Source organism: Chiloscyllium plagiosum, unplaced genomic scaffold, assembly GCF_037043375.1.
Source record: "Chiloscyllium plagiosum isolate Xiang-an unplaced genomic scaffold, Cpla_swu_hap1 HiC_scaffold_4, whole genome shotgun sequence".
Taxonomy (NCBI): domain Eukaryota; kingdom Metazoa; phylum Chordata; class Chondrichthyes; order Orectolobiformes; family Hemiscylliidae; genus Chiloscyllium; species Chiloscyllium plagiosum.
This window is the reverse complement of record NW_028270142.1, coordinates 110,905,505-110,926,911: the sequence shown is the minus strand read 5'-3', so window position 1 is coordinate 110,926,911 and position 21,407 is coordinate 110,905,505. Positions and strand designations below refer to the sequence as shown.

At 42.7% G+C, this 21,407-nt stretch overlaps 1 protein-coding gene across 1 annotated transcript in view; it reads left to right on the top strand.

Annotated features, from left to right (window-relative positions):
• tmie (transmembrane inner ear) overlaps positions 1-19,496 on the top strand; it is a 112,852-nt gene extending 93,356 nt beyond the window's left edge. The window contains exons 3-4 of the mRNA XM_043689394.2: positions 17,079-17,228; positions 19,055-19,496. Coding sequence (XP_043545329.1) covers positions 17,079-17,228; positions 19,055-19,161 — 257 coding nt within the window. The 3' untranslated portion in view covers positions 19,162-19,496. The remainder of the gene's footprint in view (positions 1-17,078; positions 17,229-19,054) is intronic.
• Positions 19,497-21,407: the final 1,911 nt, after the last annotated feature.

Sequence of the window (21,407 nt, the reverse complement as noted above, 5' to 3'; positions counted from 1 at the left end):
ACCTGAGGCTGGAATCAAACCCAGGTCCCTGGTGCTGTGAGGCAGTAGTGCTAACCACTGAGCCACCGTGCTGCCCCCATGTTGCCTGACTGTCTGTGTGGCGTTTGCTCATTCTCTCGTTTCTGTGTGTATGTCTTTCAGTTTCCTCCCACAATCCAAAGATGTGCAGTTTAGGTGAATTGGCTATGCGAAATTGCCCATAGTGTTCAGGAATGTGTAGGTTAGGTGCATTAGTCAGGTAAATATAGGGTAGGGGGAATGGGTCTGGGTGGGATAATCTTCAAAGGCTCAGTGTGGACTTGTTAGGCCGAAGGGCCTGTTTCCACACTGCAGGGATTCTATGATGGTCTATGATAAGCATTCCAGTTGTGGCCTGACTAGTGCCTGGCCCAGTTTTAACAAAACCTCCCTGTTACTCCATTGCCTTTTGTAGGAAGTCAACATTCCATTTGCCTTCTCTATTACCCACTGAACTTGGATGCTAGATTTTTATGATTCATGGATGAGGTCTCCCAAATGCCTTTCTTCTATAGGTTTCTGAAATATGTCTCCATTTAAGTGACATTCAACTCCTCCATCTTTTTGTGTAACTTCACATTACCTGTCATAGAAGGTGTCTTTACTGTAGACTCTGACAGATCAAAGGAATGTGCAAACACTGGGATGAAGGTTATAAAGAGCCCACATGCAAGCAAAGCATGGGGAATGAGCAAACAATATTGGAAGCTACCAAAATACTCATTGATTGTAATATTGGTCCCATTGGTTTAACAGGTTTCATTGAGGATCTCCTGATCCAGAGGGGAAAAACCAGTGGAACTAGATCAAGGCAAGACTGGTATTTTGGAACTGGTCCTGGTCCTGGATACTGGTCAGCGAGATCCATAGCTGCACCCAGAAGAAGAAAGTACCTGCAACTCCCAGGACCAGAGGAAAAGGTCTGAGGAAAAGTGAAGATAGAAATGAGAGGAAGATAGAACAGAGGGAAATAAAAGGGGCCAGAAGGGGGAACAGAATATATCACTGTCAATGGGCAATCCCCTGATACCTTGCAGACAGATTTGTTGATTTAAGGCATGTTTGCCTTTTGTTGTGAATGACTGCCTCAGGTTATTTAGTTTCCAATGGAAACTCTTTCAACTCAGGTTTAGTCTGATGTTGGCTGCTATGGTAATAGATGTGGATGGTCGGCCACAAACACCATAGTTGCTGAAGGTCTGAAATAAAAATAGAAAATGCTGGTGCTGCTCAGCTGGTCAGAAAATGCATGTTAAATTAAACACAGGGTTAAGGGCCCAGCTTTTAAAAGCAAAGGTGACATTTCTTCAGAAGGAAGGATATTATTAATTTGGAAAGGATACAGAAAAGCTTTACAAGGATACTGCCAGGCTTGGAAGGTTTGAGTGATAAGGAGAGACTGGGACTTTTCTCACTGGTGCATAGGAAGTTGAAGAGTGACCTTATAAACGTTTATAAAATCATGAGGGGCATAGATAAGGCAAATGGCAAAGGCCTTTTTCCTAGGGTGGGTGAGTTAAAAACCAGGGAGCACTGTTTTTAAGGTGAAAGAATAAAGATTAAACGGACCTGAGGCGAAACTGTTTCACATGGAGGGTGGTTCAGATGTGGAATGAAATGCCAGAGGAAGTGATGAATCCAGGTACAATTACAACATTTAAAAAGCATTTGGACAGATACATGAATCGGAAAGGTTTAGAGGGATATGGGCCAATGCAGGCAAATGGGACTAGTTTAGTTTAGGAAATCTGGTCAGCATGGATGAATTGGAATGAAGAGTCTGTTTCCATGTTGTATGATTCTATAACTTCATGACAGCTGGCAGTTTTTGTCTCCATTTAGCTACCAGACCCAGGAAATCCATCCATGTGGAAACCTAAAGAAAACAAAACTTTCGGCTTCATTAAGATTTTGAAATGAGCAAGTTGTTCGGTCTTGTTTTGGCAGTTAGCTATCCACTCATCGAATTACCTTCATTAAAATTGCAATATATTCGGTACAAGGTTAATTTACATTTTACTCCCCCACATTACCCCCAATCTGAAATTGCTGTAACAAATGACTCCTAATAACACACATTGAATGATCTTTCATTGTATCTGAAAATGATTGAAGAATATTGTTCCTTTCCTGAAAGGATTGGATAGACTACAGTTGCTTCAACTTTGATGCTGTTTCCTGGTGCGAGCTCACACAGCAGCTAATTTGGATGGTTAAAGGATTTTAAAAGTGACAGGTAATAAAATCTATCAAGAAAGGACTCAACGTTGATGCTAGACTACTTTCCATCTGGAAATTGATGACTAGTGTATTGCTGGGCATGTTTTATGGAAAAAAACCTGCCTTCCAAAGTGTGCAATTATGTGATTACCCTGTACTCTTAATATGACTGGAGTCCTGAGCGCTGGCAGAGTCAAAAAGATTAGCATGAGTGCAGATAATTACCAGCCTCCACGAAATGCTAAAGTATGACTTGAGCTACAATGTCTCAAAAAGTAAAGGAAAAATAAACTACATAGAAATGCAACCTGGTATCAGTAAAGAGAATACTTCCTAGTTTCAGATAGGAGAAAATCTGAAAACCGTTAATTTAGAATTTGTGAGGTGACATATAGGATCTTTACTAACACCTTAATACAAAAGAATATGACAATACTGATTTGAAGAGTTAAGAATGCAGAGGAATTAAAGAAACATAAGAGGAAGAAGATAAACCCAAGCTACTGAAGTCTTTGTACAATTTCAGCAATGCTCCTGCTGGTTCCATTCTTTCATTAGAGGATTATATTACACAACACCTGGTTATAGTCCAACAGGTTTATTTGGAAGTACTAGCTGTTGGAGTGCTGCGCCTTCGTTAGGTAGGAGCACTCCAAGTCGGGGAACAATTCAGCTGTCAGGGGCATTCGACCTCAGATCTTCGGGTGACCGCTCTCCAAGACAGAATTAGGGATAACAACAACGCAGAGTGGCCAAGCATAGGCTGATCACCAAGTTCGAAAGCCATGAGGATGATCTCAACTGGGACCAGGGGTTCATGTCACACTACAGGTGACCCCAGTACACTTACATTCTCACACACACACTCACACAAAATACACATACACACACACCCTCAAACAGTTTTTCTTTCATACTCACGTACATACAGACTCCACACTCACATGCTTATACTCTGTCACACTCATGCACATACACATACACACTCACATGTATGCACACAGTCACACTTGCACTCTCTCCCACACACACAGAAACACACAGACATATGCTGTTTCTCCCCCACCTCCCCCCTCCCCCACATACTTGAGCGCACACACATATAAGTCTGTGGGGTGAATTTGCATTTGCAGAATTGTACTTGCAGATACATTATATTTTGCTCAAAAAGCACAATACAGGCAGTCAATCCAGGTAACATTTAATAACTTCCTATTTTGGAAATAGAACCAGTCTGACTCAAACTTAAGATACACACAGACTCTAACCTCAAACCTTTAATGCATTGTCTGAGCTGAGATATTAGCTTTTTTTAAATAAAACCTTAAGTTATCTCGAGAATGTGACTTGAAAGAAGTTCTGAGGTTTACATATGAATGAATCAAAACTTGCAATCCAGTCTAAAAGATGAAAGACTTAACAGTAATCTAGGTTTGTTTAATTTATCATATAAGTTGCATGACACTATGATCTTGTGTTATAAATTCTGTGTCCCATGACCCTGTCTCACTAGTTACCTGATGAAGGAGCAGCGCTCCGAAAGCTAGTGCTTCCAAATAAACCTGTTGGACTATAACCTGGTGTTGTGTGATTTTTAACATTATTCACCCCAGTCCAACAATAGCATCTTCACATCATAGAGGAATGTAGTGATTGTGACAAGGTCAGCCAGTTGAACGTCATAAAATATGAGTTCCCTGATTGGCACTGTTAATCCAAGCCACCCGTGGACTGGAGGAAGAATACCCCAGCTTCTGCCGTGGGATCCTTCAACCTCACAGCATCAACGTCGACTTCACCAGTTTCCTTATCTCTCCTCCCCCCCACCTCATCCTAGGTCGAACCATCCAACTCGGCACTCCCCTCTTGAACTGTCCTACCTTTCCATCTTCCTTCCTACCTTTCCACTCCACCCACCCCTCAGAACTATTACAATCACCCCCCTACCTACATCTACTTCCATTCCCAGCTACCTTCCCCCCACCCCCACCCTCCTAATTATCTCTCAGGCCCCTTCCCCTTCCACATTCCTGATGAAAGGCTTATGTCTGAAACATCGTCTCTCCTGTTCCTCGGATGCTGCCTGACCTGCTGTGCTTTTCCAACGCCACACTTTTCAACTGTGTTAATCTGATCCAATTTGGGAGCCCCGGCTGACAGATATAAACTGGATTGTCAGAGCTTCTCCTCACTTGAGGGACTGGCTCTGAGAAAACAAAAATAAAAAATAAACAGGAGTGTCAGAGGTACGGTTCACTCTGGGTTCTGTGGTTGCCAGACCAGTGTCAAGTACCTCAAAAATGTAAATAAATGGTGACTTGATGATGGGATGCCAGTGACTGTGAAGTTATTTCAGTAATGATGAGAGAAAGAAACATGCTCCTGAAGAAATTCACTTGTAATATCTTTGAGTTGGGGTAAGCATTTCTGGCATCATGTAGTTGACTGATTCAATCCTGCCATTGAAGACTGGGCCCAGTATGTGGAAAGAAGCATTATTTTTTGCAGGCAAATGATATTGAGGCAGATGAAAAACAACAAGTAATTCTCCTGACGGCTTGTGGATCCACAGTTTTTTTTCCGTCAGAGCCTAACATTTCCTGAGGCACCAGATATTAAAACCTTTCAAAAATTGACGGCTTTAGCTAAGGAATATTTAGACCTCAAGCCTTCTCTATTTCTGAGATGCTGTCGGTTTTACTTGGCAGTTCGCGAAGAAGGGGAATCCGTGTCTGGATGCTTGACGAGGTTAAGATGACTGGTAGGCTTTTGTTTAACCCTTAATGAGATGCTGAGAGACTGCTTGGTATCTGAGATTAATGATATAAGCATGCAAAAGCGCCTCCAAGCTGAAACCCAACTGGACTTCAACTGGCTTTATCAAAATGCAGCAAGTGGAGCATATGAGTTACAGGGTATGCCAAGGGAAGTGGACACTTTCACAAGTCCGACTGAGCTTGGGGAAAACAATTGCATAGCCTCATTCAGCATATATCATGAACAGAAGGACTCTAGATCAGCCCACAGCAAAATCTCAAAACAAAGACAAGCCTTAGCCAACAGATTAACATTTTCTTCAGGATCCGCACCAGCGAGCCACTGTAGTTGCTGCCACTATGCACATTTGAGACAGCAAAAGAGTCCCACTGGGCCTGAATTAAGTAAGAGATTTCATTGACCAGTATCCAGGAGAATGCACATCCTGGAAACTCCACTTATATCCGGTTTGGAACTATTAAATTTCTGAGTAACATTCAAATCAGAACCAATCAAAATAAGCGTCTGGTTAAATAGTCAACCAGCTCTAATGCAGGTTGATATTGGTGCAACAGTATCGGTAATTGCAGGGCCAGTCTTAAACAAAATTCACTCTAGACTCCAACCCTTAAGTTTACATAACACCTCAGCTCAACTAAGAACCTATCCCAGGGAACCTTTACAGATTATGGGCACAATTTCGGTTCTGGTCTTGCATGAGAAGCAGCTGGATCATAGAACATAGAACATAGAACATAGAAAAATACAGCGCAGTACAGGCCCTTTGGCCCTCGATGTTGCGCCGATCCAAGCCCACCTAACCTACACTAGCCCACTATCCTCCATATGCCTATCCAATGCCCGTTTAAATGCCCATAAAGAGGGAGAGTCCACCACTGCTACTAGCAGGGCATTCCATGAACACACGACTCGCTGAGTAAAGAATCTACCCCTAACATCTGTCCTATACCTACCACTCCTTAATTTAAAGCTATGCCCCCTCGTAATAGCTGACTCCATACGTGGAAAAGGGTTCTCATGGTCAACCATATCTAAACCCCTAATCATCTTGTACACCTCTATCAAGTCACCCCTAAACCTTCTTTTCTCCAATGAAAACAACCCCAAGTGCCTCAACCTTTCCTCATACGATCTTCCTACCATACCAGGCAACATCCTGGTAAACCTCCTCTGCACCCGTTCCAGTGCCTCCACATCCTTCCTATAGTATGGCGACCAAAACTGCACACAATACTCCAGATGCGGCCGCACTAGAGTCTTATACAACTGCAACATGACCTCAGGGCTCCGGAACTCAATTCCTCTACCAATAAAAGCCAGTATGCCATATGCCTTCTTCGCCGCACTATTTATCTGGGTGGCAACTTTCAGAGATCTGTGTACATGGACACCAAGATCCCTCTGCTCATCCACACTACCAAGTATCCGACCATTAGCCCAGTACCCCATCTTTTTGTTACTCTTACCAGAGTGAATCACCTCACACTTACCTACATTGAACTCCATTTGCCACCTTTCTGCCCAGCTCTGCAACTTATCTATATCCCACTGTAACCTGACACATCCTTCCTCACTGTCAACAACTCCACGAATTTTCGTATCATCCGCAAACTTGCTTACCCAACCTTCTAGCCCCTCCTCCAGGTCATTTATAAAAATGACAAACAGCTATGGTCCCAAAACAGATCCTTGCGGAACACCGCTAGTAACTGCACTCCAAGATGAACCTTTACCATCAACTACTACCCTCTGTCTTCTTCCAGCCAGCCAATTCCTAATCCAAACCTCCAACTCACCCTCAATGCCATACCTCCGTATTTTTTGCAGTAGCCTACCATGGGGAACCTTATCAAACGCCTTACTAAAATCCATATACACCACATCTACCGCTTTACCCTCGTCTACCTCCTTAGTCACCTTCTCAAAGAATTCAATAAGGTTTGTGAGGCATGACCTGCCCTTCACAAAACCATGTTGACTATGCTTGATCACATTATTCCCATCCAGATGTTCATAAATCCTATCCCTTACAATTCTCTCTAAGACTTTGCCCACAACAGAAGTGAGACTCACCGGCCTATAGTTACTAGGGTTATCCCTACTCCCCTTCTTGAACAAGGGAACCACATTTGCTATCCTCCAGTCTTCTGGCACTATTCCTGTAGACAACGAGGACATAAAAATCAAGGCCAATGGCTCTGCAATCTCCTCCCTTGCTTCCCAGAGAATCCTAGGATAAATGCCATCAGGCCCAGGGGACTTATCTATTTTCACCCTTTCCAGAATTTCCAACACCTCTTCCCTACATACCTCAAAGCCATCCATTCTAATTAATTGTGACTCAATATTCACATCGGCAACAATGTCCTGTTCCTGAGTGAATACTGATTAAAAGTATTCATTCAGTGTTTCCCCAATCCCTTCAGCCTCCACAGGCAACTTCCCACTAATATCCTTGACTGGACCTATTCCTACCCTAGTCATTCTTTTATTCCTGACATACCTATAGAAAGCCTTAGGGTTTTCCCTAATCCTACCAACTAAGGACTTTTCATGTCCCCTCCTTGCTGCTCTTAGCTCTCTCTTCAGATCCTTCCCGGCTACCTTATAACTCTCAATCGCCCCAATTGAACCTTCACGCCTCATCTTTACATAGGCCGCCCTCTTCCATTTAACAAGGGATTCCAATTCCTTATTAAACCATGGCTCCCTCACAAGACCCTTTCCTCCCTGCCTGACAGGTACATACTTATTAAGGACACTCAATAGTTGCTCCTTGAACAAGCTCCACATATCAATTGTGCCCATGCCTTGAAGCCTACTTTTCCAAGCCACGCATCCTCAGTCGTGCCTCACTGCATCATAATTTCCCTGCCCCCAGCTATAACTCTTGCCTGTAGTGCACACTTATCCCTCTCCATCACTAGAGTAAAAGTCACTGAATTGTGGTCACTGTCCCCAAAGTGCTCACCTACCTCTAATTCTAACACCTGGCCTGGTTCGTTACCCAGAACCAAATCCAGTATGGCCTCACCTCTTGTTTGCCTGTCTACATATTGTGTCAGGAAACCCTCCTGCACACATTGGACAAACACCGACCCATCTAACGAACTCGAGCTATAGCTTTCCCAGTCAATATCAGGAAAGTTAAAGTCCCCCATAACAACCACCCTATTACTTTCATTCTTCTCCTGATTCATCCTCGCAATCTTTTCTTCCACGTCTCTAGGACTATTAGGAGGCCTGTAGAAAACTCCTAACAGGGTGACCTCACCTTTCCTATTCCTAACCTTAGCCCAAACTACCTCAGATGGCGAGTCTTCATCCATTGTCCTTTCCACCGCTGTAATACTATCTTTGACAAGCAATGCCACACCTCCCCCTCTTTTACCCCCACCTCTGACCCTACTAAAACATTTAAACCCTGAAACAGCCAATCCTGCAACAGCCAATCCTGTCCCTGTTCTACCCATGTCTCCATAATAGCCACAACATCGAAATCCCAGGTACCAACCCACGCTGCAAGTTCACCTACCTTATTTCGTATACTTCTTGCATTGAAGTATACACACTTCAAGACACTTTCCTGTTTACAGGCACCCTCCTTTGAGATTGGATCAGTTCCCACTGGCTGTAGTAAAAGGCTGAGGCTCAAGCTACCCACAGCTTCAGGTCAAATTCAGTGGTGGGTTCTCATTCGAAGTGTATACAATTACAAGTTGGAACACCAACCAGGAGGCAAGTAGCAAATGTGGAAGCCTTAAGTCTCCGCCAACTGGCAGATACACCACTGGAAGAACCCATTCTGGTTCAAAACTTTCGGGACACACTTGCAATCATAGCTGACAATATCACACTGTGGACACAAAAAGATCTGGTCCTGACAAAAACCTGAAGCAACTGGTGGTGGGGGTGGAAACAAAGGGGCCATCAGAACCAGAAACTGAAACTTTTCTGGACCTTGCAAGACCAGATCACCATAGCGGATGGCATTTTATTATGAGGAGCAAGAGTGATTGTCCCAAGCAAAGGTCACCACCAGATACTGGCTGAACTCCACCAGTATCACCTGGGGGTATCCAAAATGAAGATATTGATGAAACATTATGTCTAGTGGCCAGGATTGGATACAGATATAGCTTTGTTGGTGAGGCAGTGCCCAGAGTGCCAACCAGGCCAGAAATTACCACCAGCAGCTCCCCCACATTCACTGGAATGGCCGGGTAAACCCTGGACTCAGTTACATGTTGACTATGTAAGTCCTTTCATGAGTTCAATGTTCTTAGTCATTGCGGATGCCCACTCTAATTGATTGGACATGCATAGAGTTCATTCGTCTATCACGGGCATGATAATAGAAACGCTGCGAACATCTTTTGCAATACATGGGCTCCCAGAAGTGTTGGTCCCAGACAATGGGTCATTATTTACCAGCAGGGAATTCGAGTATTTCTTAAAGCCAACTGGCATTCACCATATAGGGATAGCTCCATGCCATCCATCATCCAATGGTCTGGAAGAAAGAGCGGTCCATACACTTAAGTCAAGCTTAAAGAAACAGTCCAAAGCTTCACTCGTTCTAAACCATCTTGGTTCCTGTTTGATTATTGGATCATCCCTCAGGCAACTCCAGGGATAACTCCAGCTGAGTTACTAATGGGGAGAAAACACTGCACCAGGTTAAATCTGATCTTCCCTGACCTGGAGGTGACAGTGAAACGGCATCAGGAATGCTAGTGCTGGACACAAGGCTTTGCTAAGCAACAGAGACAATTTACTTTATGGAGTTGAGGTTTGGTGCCAAAGTCACGGAAATGGCCCTGCATGGGTAAGAGGCAAGGTCAGGACACATAGCATACAAGGTTCAGGTAGGTAAGGTGGTCCTGAACATGCACGTGGACCACATTAAAGCTGCAAACTCACAAACAGGGCAGGAATAAAACATACCAGCCCCTCAGAACAGCCAGAAAGACTGTGGGTTCTCCCCCTCCCTCTAAGGAGAAGTCTAGGAGTCTGAGATAGATACAGCAGACTTAACAACCCCGATGCCTTTACCGCCCAAAGAAGAACATGAAATTCCTTCCAAGACACTCTGTGCGCAAAAGGTGGACTACAATCCTGCACACACCACCTGTATCTGAGGCTGAGTCAGAGGGCTGGGACACCTTGTGAAAACTCCCCAGGAGATGCTACAAGAAAAAGAACAGGCCACTGCCCCAGTACTTAGAGGGGGAGGGATGAAGTGATTATGATAAGGTCAGCCAGGTGGACCTCATAGAATATGTGTTCTCTGATTAGAGCTGTTAATCTGGCCCAAGCAGGGAGCACTGGCTGACAGACATAAACAGGAGTGTCAGAGGTTCTGTTCACTCTGAGAGCTGGCTCTGAGGGAGTTGGATCAGTGTCAAACACTCTCCATGTGTAAATAAAGGGTGATGGCATACTGGCCTCTGTGCAGTGATTTCAGAATATTCAGAGATCCATTGTTGTACCTATAGGAAGAAAGTACTTATGAATCCCAGGGCCAGGGAAATGGAGGTCAAGGGTCAATGTAGTTTTGTGAACAAAATGGTTCAAGAAAGAGGGAATGGCAGAGAAAGAGGAGGGGACAAAGGGAAAGAGATTGAATCTTTGCCAATGAATAGTCCCCTGGCATCCTGCAGGCAAAACTGTTGGTTTCAGATATGTTCATGTTTAGTTGTGAATCACTGCCTCAGGTTATTTGGTTCCCAGTGGAATATCTCTCAACTTTGGTTTGTCTTACATTGACAGCTGTGGCAATAGATTAAGATATAAGGTTTCATTAAAATATGGAGGGACAATATAAACTGCCAGCACTGGACAGTTCCATTCAATAGGCAATGAGTATTTATGACATGTGGAAACAACATAAACAGCATTCAAACTGAGCCTAAAGACAGAGGATATGATGGGAGAAATTTCAAAATAGAAGAGTGGGGCTGGAGATTTGAAAATGATCACAGTCACTGTGATTCATTTGTTGTTTCAAATCTGACCCCAGAAAATTTAACACTAACCTAACCTTTGAAATTATCATCACACACAGTACCGAGGCAGTGGTATACTGTTGCAGGAATATTCTTTCTGATGAGGCATTAAACTGAGGTCCATTTGAGCTATCTTGTGTACATCTTCACTCGGAGGTTTTTTTAAGTCTTCTCCAAAGCTCTTTGAAAATCACAAAGTGAATGAGAGGGAAGAACCGATAGTAAGCACCATCACCAAAGCAAAATTGATGGGAAAGCTATTGGACATACATACTGCCCCTAGGTTCAGATGCCTTCCATCCTATGTTCCAACAAGAAGTAGCTGCAAAATAGATGCACTTATTATATAATCTTCCAAAATTCCTTAGATTCTGAATGCAACACCTGGTCTCTCGGTGGCTCGTGCTGGATCCCGGCCTGGTCTCTCGGCGGCTCGTGCTGGATCCCGGCCTGGTCTCTCGGTGGCTCGTGCTGGATCCCGGCCTGGTCTCTCGGTGGCTCGTGCTGGACCCCGGCCTGGTCTCTCGGTGGCTCGTGCTGGATCCCGGCCTGGTCTCTCGATGGCTCGTGCTGGATCCCGGCCTGGTCTCTCGGTGGCTCGTGCTGGATCTAGGCCTGGTCTCTCGGTGGCTTGTGCTGGATCCCGGCCTGGTCTCTCGGTGGCTCGTGCTGGATCCAGGCCTGGACTCTCGGCAGTATTTGAGCTGTCTCTCAGTGGGCTCAGAGTGTTGCCTCACCTCGGCATGCAAGTGGATCTACCTAGGCATGTTCCCACGGCAGTGGAGGAGATTGGAGAGGAGGCAGTTTCAGCAGCAGCGACAGTATCTGCGGCGGCAACATTGAGAACAGACTCCCTGACTGAAGGCTATCTCCCTTGCTGCGACTAAGGAGTGCTGACAATCATGGCAAGCTTTCTGCCTTTGTGCCTGAGTACTGTGAGCCTGATATCTCCATTTGAGGTGATAAAGTTCTAAAAGGTATGGCAAGGCAAGGATACTGTGAGCATCTAGGTAGCCTCAAGGTAATTGAGAGCTAAGCGATCATGTGACTAGCCCTGAGATGCAGTCTGGCCTAGTGTCTGAGTTGGATGCTTGCCTCAGCGTGCAGTGTCCTCATTAGAGAATTGCAATGCCAGCTACTGGTGCATCCTGAGGTGCAGCATTGAAGCGCAGAAGTTTCCTGAAAATGGATTGGACAGGAACCATGAAGGTCCTGAGAGGCTGTCAAGTCTCAAATGCCAGGCTACATGATTTAGAGTTACGTGTGGCTGTGTCCTGGAATGTGTCCTGATATACTGTTGCTTAGTGTCCAAGACTGTGGTCACCAGATCCCCATTCAAACTTCTGTGTCATGAATCATTGATATCTTGTTTCCTCAGGGCAAATGGTAGGATAGAAAGTTGTATGTTAATGAGCAGAGATTTGGTGTTAATGAGATTGTTAATAGGCATCTCACAGCTGCCTGATATCTCGTCTTGATATCCAGAATGTAGTTGGAAAATGTAGGTATTACTCCCAAAATCAAGATAGACTTGCTGAACTTCTCATGTGATTCTACCTGATACTCTGGTGGAGGAATACAGAACAATACAGCATAAATGCAAAATTGGAGATGGGCCATTTACGAGGGAAATCAGGAAGTACTTTGATTCAAAGGGTAATGGAATTCTGGAAATATTTGCAAATCAATTTGACTTTAAGGCAACCCCAACATTATTCCTACAATGGCAGCACGGTGGATCAGTGCTGCCTCCCAGCACCAGGGTCCCAGGTCCGATTCCAGTTTTGGGCAACTGGGTGGAGTTTGCACATTCGCCCCATGTCTGCGTGGGTTTCCTCTGGGTGATCCAGTTTCCTGCCACGATCAAAGATGTGGAGGCCAGGCGAATTAGCCGTGCTAAATTACCCATAGTGTTAGGTGCATTAGAGGGAAATGGGTCTGGGTGGGTTACTCTTCTGAGAGTCAATGTGGACTTGTTGGGCTGAAGGGCCAACTGTAGGGAATCTAATCTAATCTAGAAGCTCAGATGTTGGCAGCAATCAAAGGGTCCTCTCCCTAAATTACACATGACAACAACAAAATAAGAAAAAAGGTAGTATTCACTGGGCGTGAATTATGTAAAAATGTCACAATGCATATTTCAATAAAGTCCACTCAAGTGGTATTCTTAAAATTGATTGCAAAACCTTCCTTTCCTAAGATACATTCTTAATTTACTTCTTTTGTTCAGTTCTTTTGCCATACCCAAGAAAACAGTGCCAACTCCAATTCACATCAGTGGAAGGAAAACATGATTTTGACAAGTTCTGATTTTTCAATTATGGGAATTGCTGAAAAGTGATTCCCATCTGAAAATGCTTAAATCCTCCCTATTAGACCCAGATTCTCAGTCTAACTGTGATAGGGAGGCAGTAACTGGTATCACACTGTGCCCCTGCTCAAATTAGTCTTATCGCTGTGCCAAGGGATAAAGACTCAATAGTTCTGTCATTGAGTGTTTGTGTTTGATCTAAATTTCCTGCTACCTGGTCTGATTCTAAGGCAGATGAGGACCTTTGGCACTGATCACTTCTTTACAATCAATTTCTGTAGAGCAGTGAAATGCCAACTGTGACTTTTTTTCTCTCTATAGCGATTATGTCCCTGTTGGGGTTAATTCGCTTCGGGGCTGATCAGTGAGACAGAATCCATCAAGCTGTGCTGACATTCTTTGAAGCTGCATTTTAACAGAAAAAAAGACATTCTCTCCCAGCAAACATTATGGGCACTACCTGTTCCTTCTCACCAAATTGCTGTGAAGGAAGAGAGGCTAGCTGAAACGTCTTTCATCCATGGCAACTATAGCCTCAAAATTAACAACGCATTGCTGGAAGGGCAAGGATAAGGCATGGCTAAAAGTAATGAAATCAGAATGACAAGAGCTATGGACGTTGTAGTGGGAGTGGTCATAGCATGGAGAGGCTGAACTCTCATTCACATAGTGAAATTTGCCTCCTTTAATGCAATTAAAACCCTGATTTTAAAGGTAACTAGTGTAGTGAGATTGTACTGAGGTTGTAGAAAAGTGAGTCTGTCCTCATGCTAGTGAATAACACTTATATTAAGTAACATACAGCAGTGAGTGTGAGAGAACCCTACTGTTTCAGTCCTAGTTCAAATTGCCCCTCACATTAGCAGGTATCACTAGTCACATATACTACTCATTAACATAATGAGACTTACAGAATCATAGAATTATAGAATGTTATTGTGTAGAAGGAGGTCATTTGACCCATTATGTCTGTACCAAAATCTAAAGAGCTGCCCAGCTAGGCCCATTCTCCAGCCCCATCTCCATCGTACTCTAACTTCAACACCTTCAAATATATTTTCAGCTCTCTTTTGAAACTTCCTACAGACTCCACCTCCAGCATTATCCTAGGCAGCCAGCGCAGTCCAAATCCTAACAACACTCAGAGTAAAGAAGTTTCTCCTCAGCTTTTCTCACTGACAATCTTGAAATTGTAACTTGATCCTAATCCAACAATGGGCGCTGGAGGAGTTCCCCAAATATTAAGCCATCGGAGCAGAAGTAGGCCATTCAGCCCATTGGGCTCACTCAGCTATTCAATGAGATCATAACTCCACTTTCCTGCTTTTTCCCCATAATAAGAACTTAAGAATTAGGAGCAGGATAGGCAATTCAGCCCCTCAAATCTGCACTGTCAATTAACATAATGGTGGCCAAACTCATGTCAGCCTCAGCCCTATTTTCCTGCCCATTCTCCATAATCCTTCAACCTGTTGCTAATGAAAAGTCTGCATATCTCCTCCTTAAATTTATTCTATGTCCCAACATCCACTGCACTCTGAGGCAGTGATTACCACAGATTCATTACCCATTGAAAAAAGTAATTTCTCCTCAGGTCTGTTTTAAATTTGTTACCACCCCTATCCTAAAACTGTGATTTCTTATTCCAGATTGCCCCACATAAGAAAAATGGGTGGCAAGGTGGCACAGTGGTTAGCACTGCTGCCTCACAGCGCCAGAGACCCGGGTTCAATTCCTGCCTCAGGCGACTGACTGTGTGGAGTTTGCACGTTCTCCCCGTGTCTGCGTGGGTTTCCTCCGGGTGCTCCGGTTTCCTCCCACCATCCAAAGATGTGCAGGGTCAGGTGAATTGGCCATGCTAAATTGCCTGTAGTGTTAGGTAAGGGGTAAATGTAGGGGTATGGGTGGGTTTCGCTTCGGCGGGTCGGTGTGGACTTGTTGGGCCGAAGGGCCTGTTTCCACACTGTAATCTAATCTAATCTAATCTAAAAATGCTTAATTCCTTTATTGGCTAAAAATCTGTTTAACTCAACATTGAATATCATGGTTCAGTGCCAGAGCCCTCCGTACTAAAGAGTTCCACAGACTCACTACTCTCTGATGTAAAAGATTTCCCTCATCTCTGTCTTAGATTCTGAGATTGTGCCCTCTGGTCCTAGACTTTACCACAAGGGCAAACAATCTTTTCACATCTACCTTATCCAGTCTCCTAAGAATCTTGCCTGTTTCAATAAGGTTACTTTTAACTCTTCTAAACTCTACTGAGTGCAAACCCAACCTCCTTGACCTCTCCTCATTTGGCTGTCCCTCCATCCCTAGGATCAACCTTGTGAACCTTTTCTGGTCTATGTCTAATTCAAGCACAAAGGAACCTCGATTATCCGAAAGCCTTGGGATGGGAATATTTTTTACGGATAATAAAATGTTCAGATAACACAGTTCAGCCAAACATCGGGACCTTACGATCTTGTCCAGATAATCTGAAATTCAGATAATCGAATGCTGGATAATTAAGGTTCCTCTGTATATCTTTCCTGAGATAAGGATTCAGATGCTCAAACTGTTCTTATCTACAGCCACACACCATGCACCTTCCAATACATAACAGGATCAATAGCCTGGATATTTTTGGTGGTGGTTTGCTTAGGCAGGACGGCAGATATCCCCACATGTTTTGGAGTTTTAATTCTATTGTACACATTCTTTAGTCCACAGCAGACTGCAGCTAGGAAGTCAACCTTTTTGAAATGCTTGAATTTCTATTGATCACGAAACAGACCAATCAAGCTGCAGCATCAAGTGAGACAATCCCTCCGCTATCTGAATTATTATTCTACTCATTTAATATCCAGTACTGGATAAGTAGACAATGCTCTGATTAATTATTTGGAAAACTAAAACTATAGTTTTCAGACCCATTTGCCAAACTCCATTCCCTAGTTGCTAATTCTATTCCTTTTACTGATAATTATTGAGATTAAAGAAATCTGATTACAACCTTGATGACGCATTCAGCCGTACGTCTAACCACATATGCATCACTGAGGCCAGCTATTTCCCCATCAGTAACATTGCCCAACTTCACACCTCTCCCTGCCTTCATTGCTAAATCCCTCATTCATGCTTAACTATTGCTATCTGACTATTCCAATGAAATACTGGCTGGCCTCACATTCAACCCTCTGTAAACTTGGTATCATCCAAAACTTTGCAGCACATGTTTTAACTTGAACCAAATCTCATTTACTTACTTATGTTTAACATTAACTTCTGATAAAGCAACAACTTGATTTTAAATTCCTGATCCTCATTTTCAAACCCCTCCATGACCTCACCCATCCCTGTTTATATAATCTGTTCCAACTGCAAAACTTTCACAAAGATCTGCACTCATCTTGAGTTGTCCCATTTGCAATCACTTCGTCTAGCTATGACATCTCTTTTATAGGCCTAAAATCTTGACTTCTTTCCTGATACTCCCTCTGTAACTTGCATTCCCCTTTTATCATAGCCCTTAAAAAACTCCCCCTTGGGAACTTTATGTTCACAATTCTCTTCAGATAGACTGTAGCACCAACAGTGCAGCATTCCCTCAGTATTGCATTGGAATGGCTGGCCAGATTTTGTTTTGTTCAGCAAGTGAGACTTGATGCCTTGACTCTCCTACTCAGCAATAAGACAACTTGTACATGGAGATCACCAAGATTCTTAGAGAATCATAAGATCTTTCTCTTTCTTTCCAGTAATTGTACTGTGCTGTATCTTCAAGTGCAGAATTCCCAGAACGAAGAAGGAGATTGAAGCACGTTATGCCCAGCGCCAGGCTGCAAAGAGGTATGCCAACACCTTGGATAATGTTCCACCACTCAACGAACTGACAGAGATGCCAGGAGGTGAGCTATGAGTTTCCTAAATATTAAAAACAATCTTTCTCAAAAATATGTTTCTGTGAAGACATCTTCCTCCTGTATTAAAGGTGCAGAAGGAAAACATAGACAAAAGACAAAGGATTTAAATCAAACAATGAAATCTTTGCACCTGGTAGCTCGGATTTTGGCCAAGGATATTAGACGCTGATGGGTGTCCAGTTATGCTATTCTGGAATTCAAGGAAATTAACTTTCAGGCAAGACAATCAAATTATACAGAAACTCTGTTAATGAACGAGGAAACCTCTTTCAACTGAAACTTTTAGGGGCCCTGGTGTGTTTATTCAATAATAGACTCCCTGCCATTTTTTATCTCCTCCTTAATTTAGGGAACGGCAAACTCCTTCCCAAAACTCCCTTGAAACAAAATCAAGCGACACTCCTTTAATAGATTCCACTTAAACTGCTTTTAAAGGCGTCACTTGCTCTCAGTCAATTTCTTTACTTGTATAAAAAGTGAAATTGCAGGAAACTCCTACTAATCCATCACTATCAATACAAAAATCAGATCTTATATTGTTCCCTGATGATTGCACAGCGTTCAGCTCTATTTGAAATTCTGAAGATAAAGAAACATGTCTTCTTGCAGCAAGGCCTAGAGATTATCCTGATTTGGTAAATAGCTAATAAGCAGCCATGTCACTCCAACTACAGGCAGCGATCTTTTCCACTGCACCTGACAGCATTTGAGAACATTTCTGCATAAGGACTATGGTGGCTCAAGAACAGAAGGAATAAGGGATAAGCAATAAATGCTGTTATGCCTGCAAAATTAATTTTAACCAAAGATAAAGGACTGATTAACATTTAGAGTATAAAGGAGCCACACAATGTGCAAGAGACAGAACAAACTTCACTTGAGTTATAAGGAAGAAGAGAGACATGCAGGTCATCAAAGACCAATAACAACTGAGACACCTCCCTGTTGCCCACTCGGCTCCATGTTGAATTATAAATCAAGTTACACTCCATTGAATTAATAGTAAGAGAAGTATGCTATTCAGCCTCTTGAGCTTGTTCTGTCATTCCAATTGGCTCATCTTGTCATTCATTCAGTTTCTCCCAACATGGATTCTGAAATTATGCCAAATGTTAAAGATTTCACTAAAATGATTTTCTTTCATTACTTCATATCCCGACTAAAGCTCAACTGTATATAATCCCCTGCTTAAGATACTTCAGTGCAGAGTTTTGTAAAATGTTATTATATTTACGGGTGCTGTTTAAATGTGAGTTTTTGTTGCTGTTATTTTGATTTATGTGTTTCGAAATTAGATCAGTGTCCCATCAGTATTTATCTTCCTCCTCTATGCTGTTATAACTAATTGAAATATTTCTGGATGAAATGCCCTGGGGTTGTGATTTCAGTTGAATCTCCGAGCTTTCAATCAGCTCATTGAAACTATCTGATCTCAGCTGAACCAACAGTTGGAGCATCAGGAATTAATTTTAAAAACTCAGCATAGTTATTTTGAGTTGTGTACATGTGTGTGTGTCATCACACGGGTGTGTACATTTGTTCATGTGAGCTATATCTGTGGATGTTTTATAGAAAGTACAAGAAAATACTATAATGATACTCTCAACAGTCATTCGACTAGATAGGGAAGTTAATAATCCCTGAGAATCTGCATTTCAGCTTCAGAACATAACAGCTTAAAAATAAGAGTAAACCTCCAGTAAAATGAAATTTAAATGAAAGAACGTCATATTGTCTTACTTTCCTTGTCCTGATCTGCTTTCTCATTTTCTCTCTTTTTATTTTTCTCTCTTTTTACCCTTAAATCCTAGATTCCTCTGACACTATCCCTTTGCAAACTGTCTCTGGTCAACTCCAGCACAGATCTGTCCACTCTCTACCTGTCCTTCAGGAGGAAGATGAAATGGCACCCCTTTGAATTCAAGATGACTACTCACTGAGTCAACTTTTGTTCTTTTATTTCAATTCCTCCGCCAACAAGAATCTGTAACTGAAGAAACGTCCTCTCGTGTCTTTTTGTCTCTTATTTGAAGGGCTATTATCAGATTTGCTGTTTTGAGTAAAGTGAATTTGTCGAATGTTTTGACAACTGCATGCCATAAAGGCCAGATTTGCAGTAATGTTCTAGTAGGAATGCTACATTTTAGTCTTCAGTTCCTGATTTGTTATGGGAATTCAGGGCTGGTATGAAAAGACAGACTCCAGCCTCTCTGTCAACATATGTATAATACAGCAACAGGGCTGCTTGTTTGAATAGTGCTGAGCAAAGTTTGCTAACTTATTGCTTAGAAAGTGGACACAATCCATACTAGGAATCAGCAAATGTGGAGTTCACTGCAGGAGCTGAGTGAAGGAAAATGAATGAATAAATAGAGGACCAGTCATTAAAAAAAGCAATATACTCTTGATGCTGGAAATCTGGAACAGAAACAGAAAATTCCGGAAATATTCAGCAGGTCATGTGACAAGGTTGAAAGTTGAAACAGCATAAATGTTTCATGTCAACAACCTTTCATCTGAACTGAAGAGAATTAATAAAAACAGAAAGTATTGGAGAAACTCAGGAGAAAGAGTTAATGTTTCATGTCCAATATGATTCTTCAGAGATATAAGGAAATAAGATATAGAAGCAGAAATAGACCACTTAGCCCATCGAGTCTGCTCTAATATTCATTGAGAGCATGGCTGATCTGATTATGCTCAATTCCACTTTCCTGCCAATAAACCTTGATTTCCTTACAGAATAAAAATATCTATCTCACCCTTGAATATATTTAACAATGCAGCCTTGACAGCCTTCTGTAGCAAAGAATTACACTCTGTTTTAAGGAAGTATGAAAGCAGACAAAGGAGGCCGGAGGTTAGCGGGGTGATAGTGCGATAAGAACGAAAGGGAAACTATTACATTAGATTACATTACAGTGTGGAAACAGGCCCTTCGGCCCAACAAGTCCACACCGACCCGCCGAAGCGTAACCCACCCATACCCCTACATTTACTCCTTACCTAACACTACGGGCAATTTAGCATGGCCAATTCACCTGACCTGCACATCTTTGGACTGTGGGAGGAAACCGGAGCACCCGGAGGAAATCCATGCAGACACGGGGAGAACGTGCAAACTCCACACAGTCAGTCGCCTGAGGCAGGAATTGAACCCGGGTCTCAGGCGCTGTGAGGCAGCAGTGCTAACCACTGTGCCACCGTGCTGCCCACTATGTGATAGGTTGAAAGACAATACAGATTAAATGACAAAGAAAATTAAAATGCAACGTGGAGGATAAAGGAAAGAAGCAAAAAGGTGGGCTAAAGAGAGTATGACTGTGAAAAGCAGTTGCTGTCAGGCCTCCTGAATATTCCCAACGTTTTCTGTTTTTAACTAAATAAAAAACCAGTGTAGTGTTGTCAATAATTCACAGGCAGAAGTTTCATTGAATAGGTATGATCACTTATATACGAACACAGTAGCTTTATTATCCTTTTGATTGAATAGGATTCACCCCACCTTTCCCATGAAGTGGAAAAAGGAAAAATTTCCCTATACATGTTACAGCTTAATTGTCAATTCATTTTAATTAATTCAAGTTTCTTTAAAGTAAATTTTGAAGCCAACAAATATGGGAAGTAAAGTTTCTGATCCATAACGATGATTCCTGCTGGAATTCTTGATCCAAAGCGCTTACGCATGCTGCCAGACCTAAAACTCAAAGACCTTCTTGTCTTTCCAAAGCAAAAACTCTGATCTTGGTAGCAACCGGGACTAAATGCCTCATCATCATTGGATGTTGCTGTTGTGCTCTGATTTCCATTGGCTGTTCATTGTAATTCAGTAACTCTCATTGGTTACCCACACTAATCCATAACACCCATTATTGCTCACATTGAACCCTGGTCTCCATTGGTGGCCTATACTGAATCCTGATTCCCATTGGTCACTTGTACTGAGGCTTCACTCTTGCTGCTTTCCACACCTAAACCCAACTCCTGTCTGTCTGACCATCTTCATTAACATCTTCTTCTCTGTTTCATATTAGGTTTGTTGGGTTATCAGCTTGAATTAGCAGTTGCGGTGCAATTGATGTCAGAAGGAATTATCAAAATTACCACAAAAAGAAGAGTGAGGTTCATCTATTTCACCTTGCATCATCCAAGTATTTAGATTAA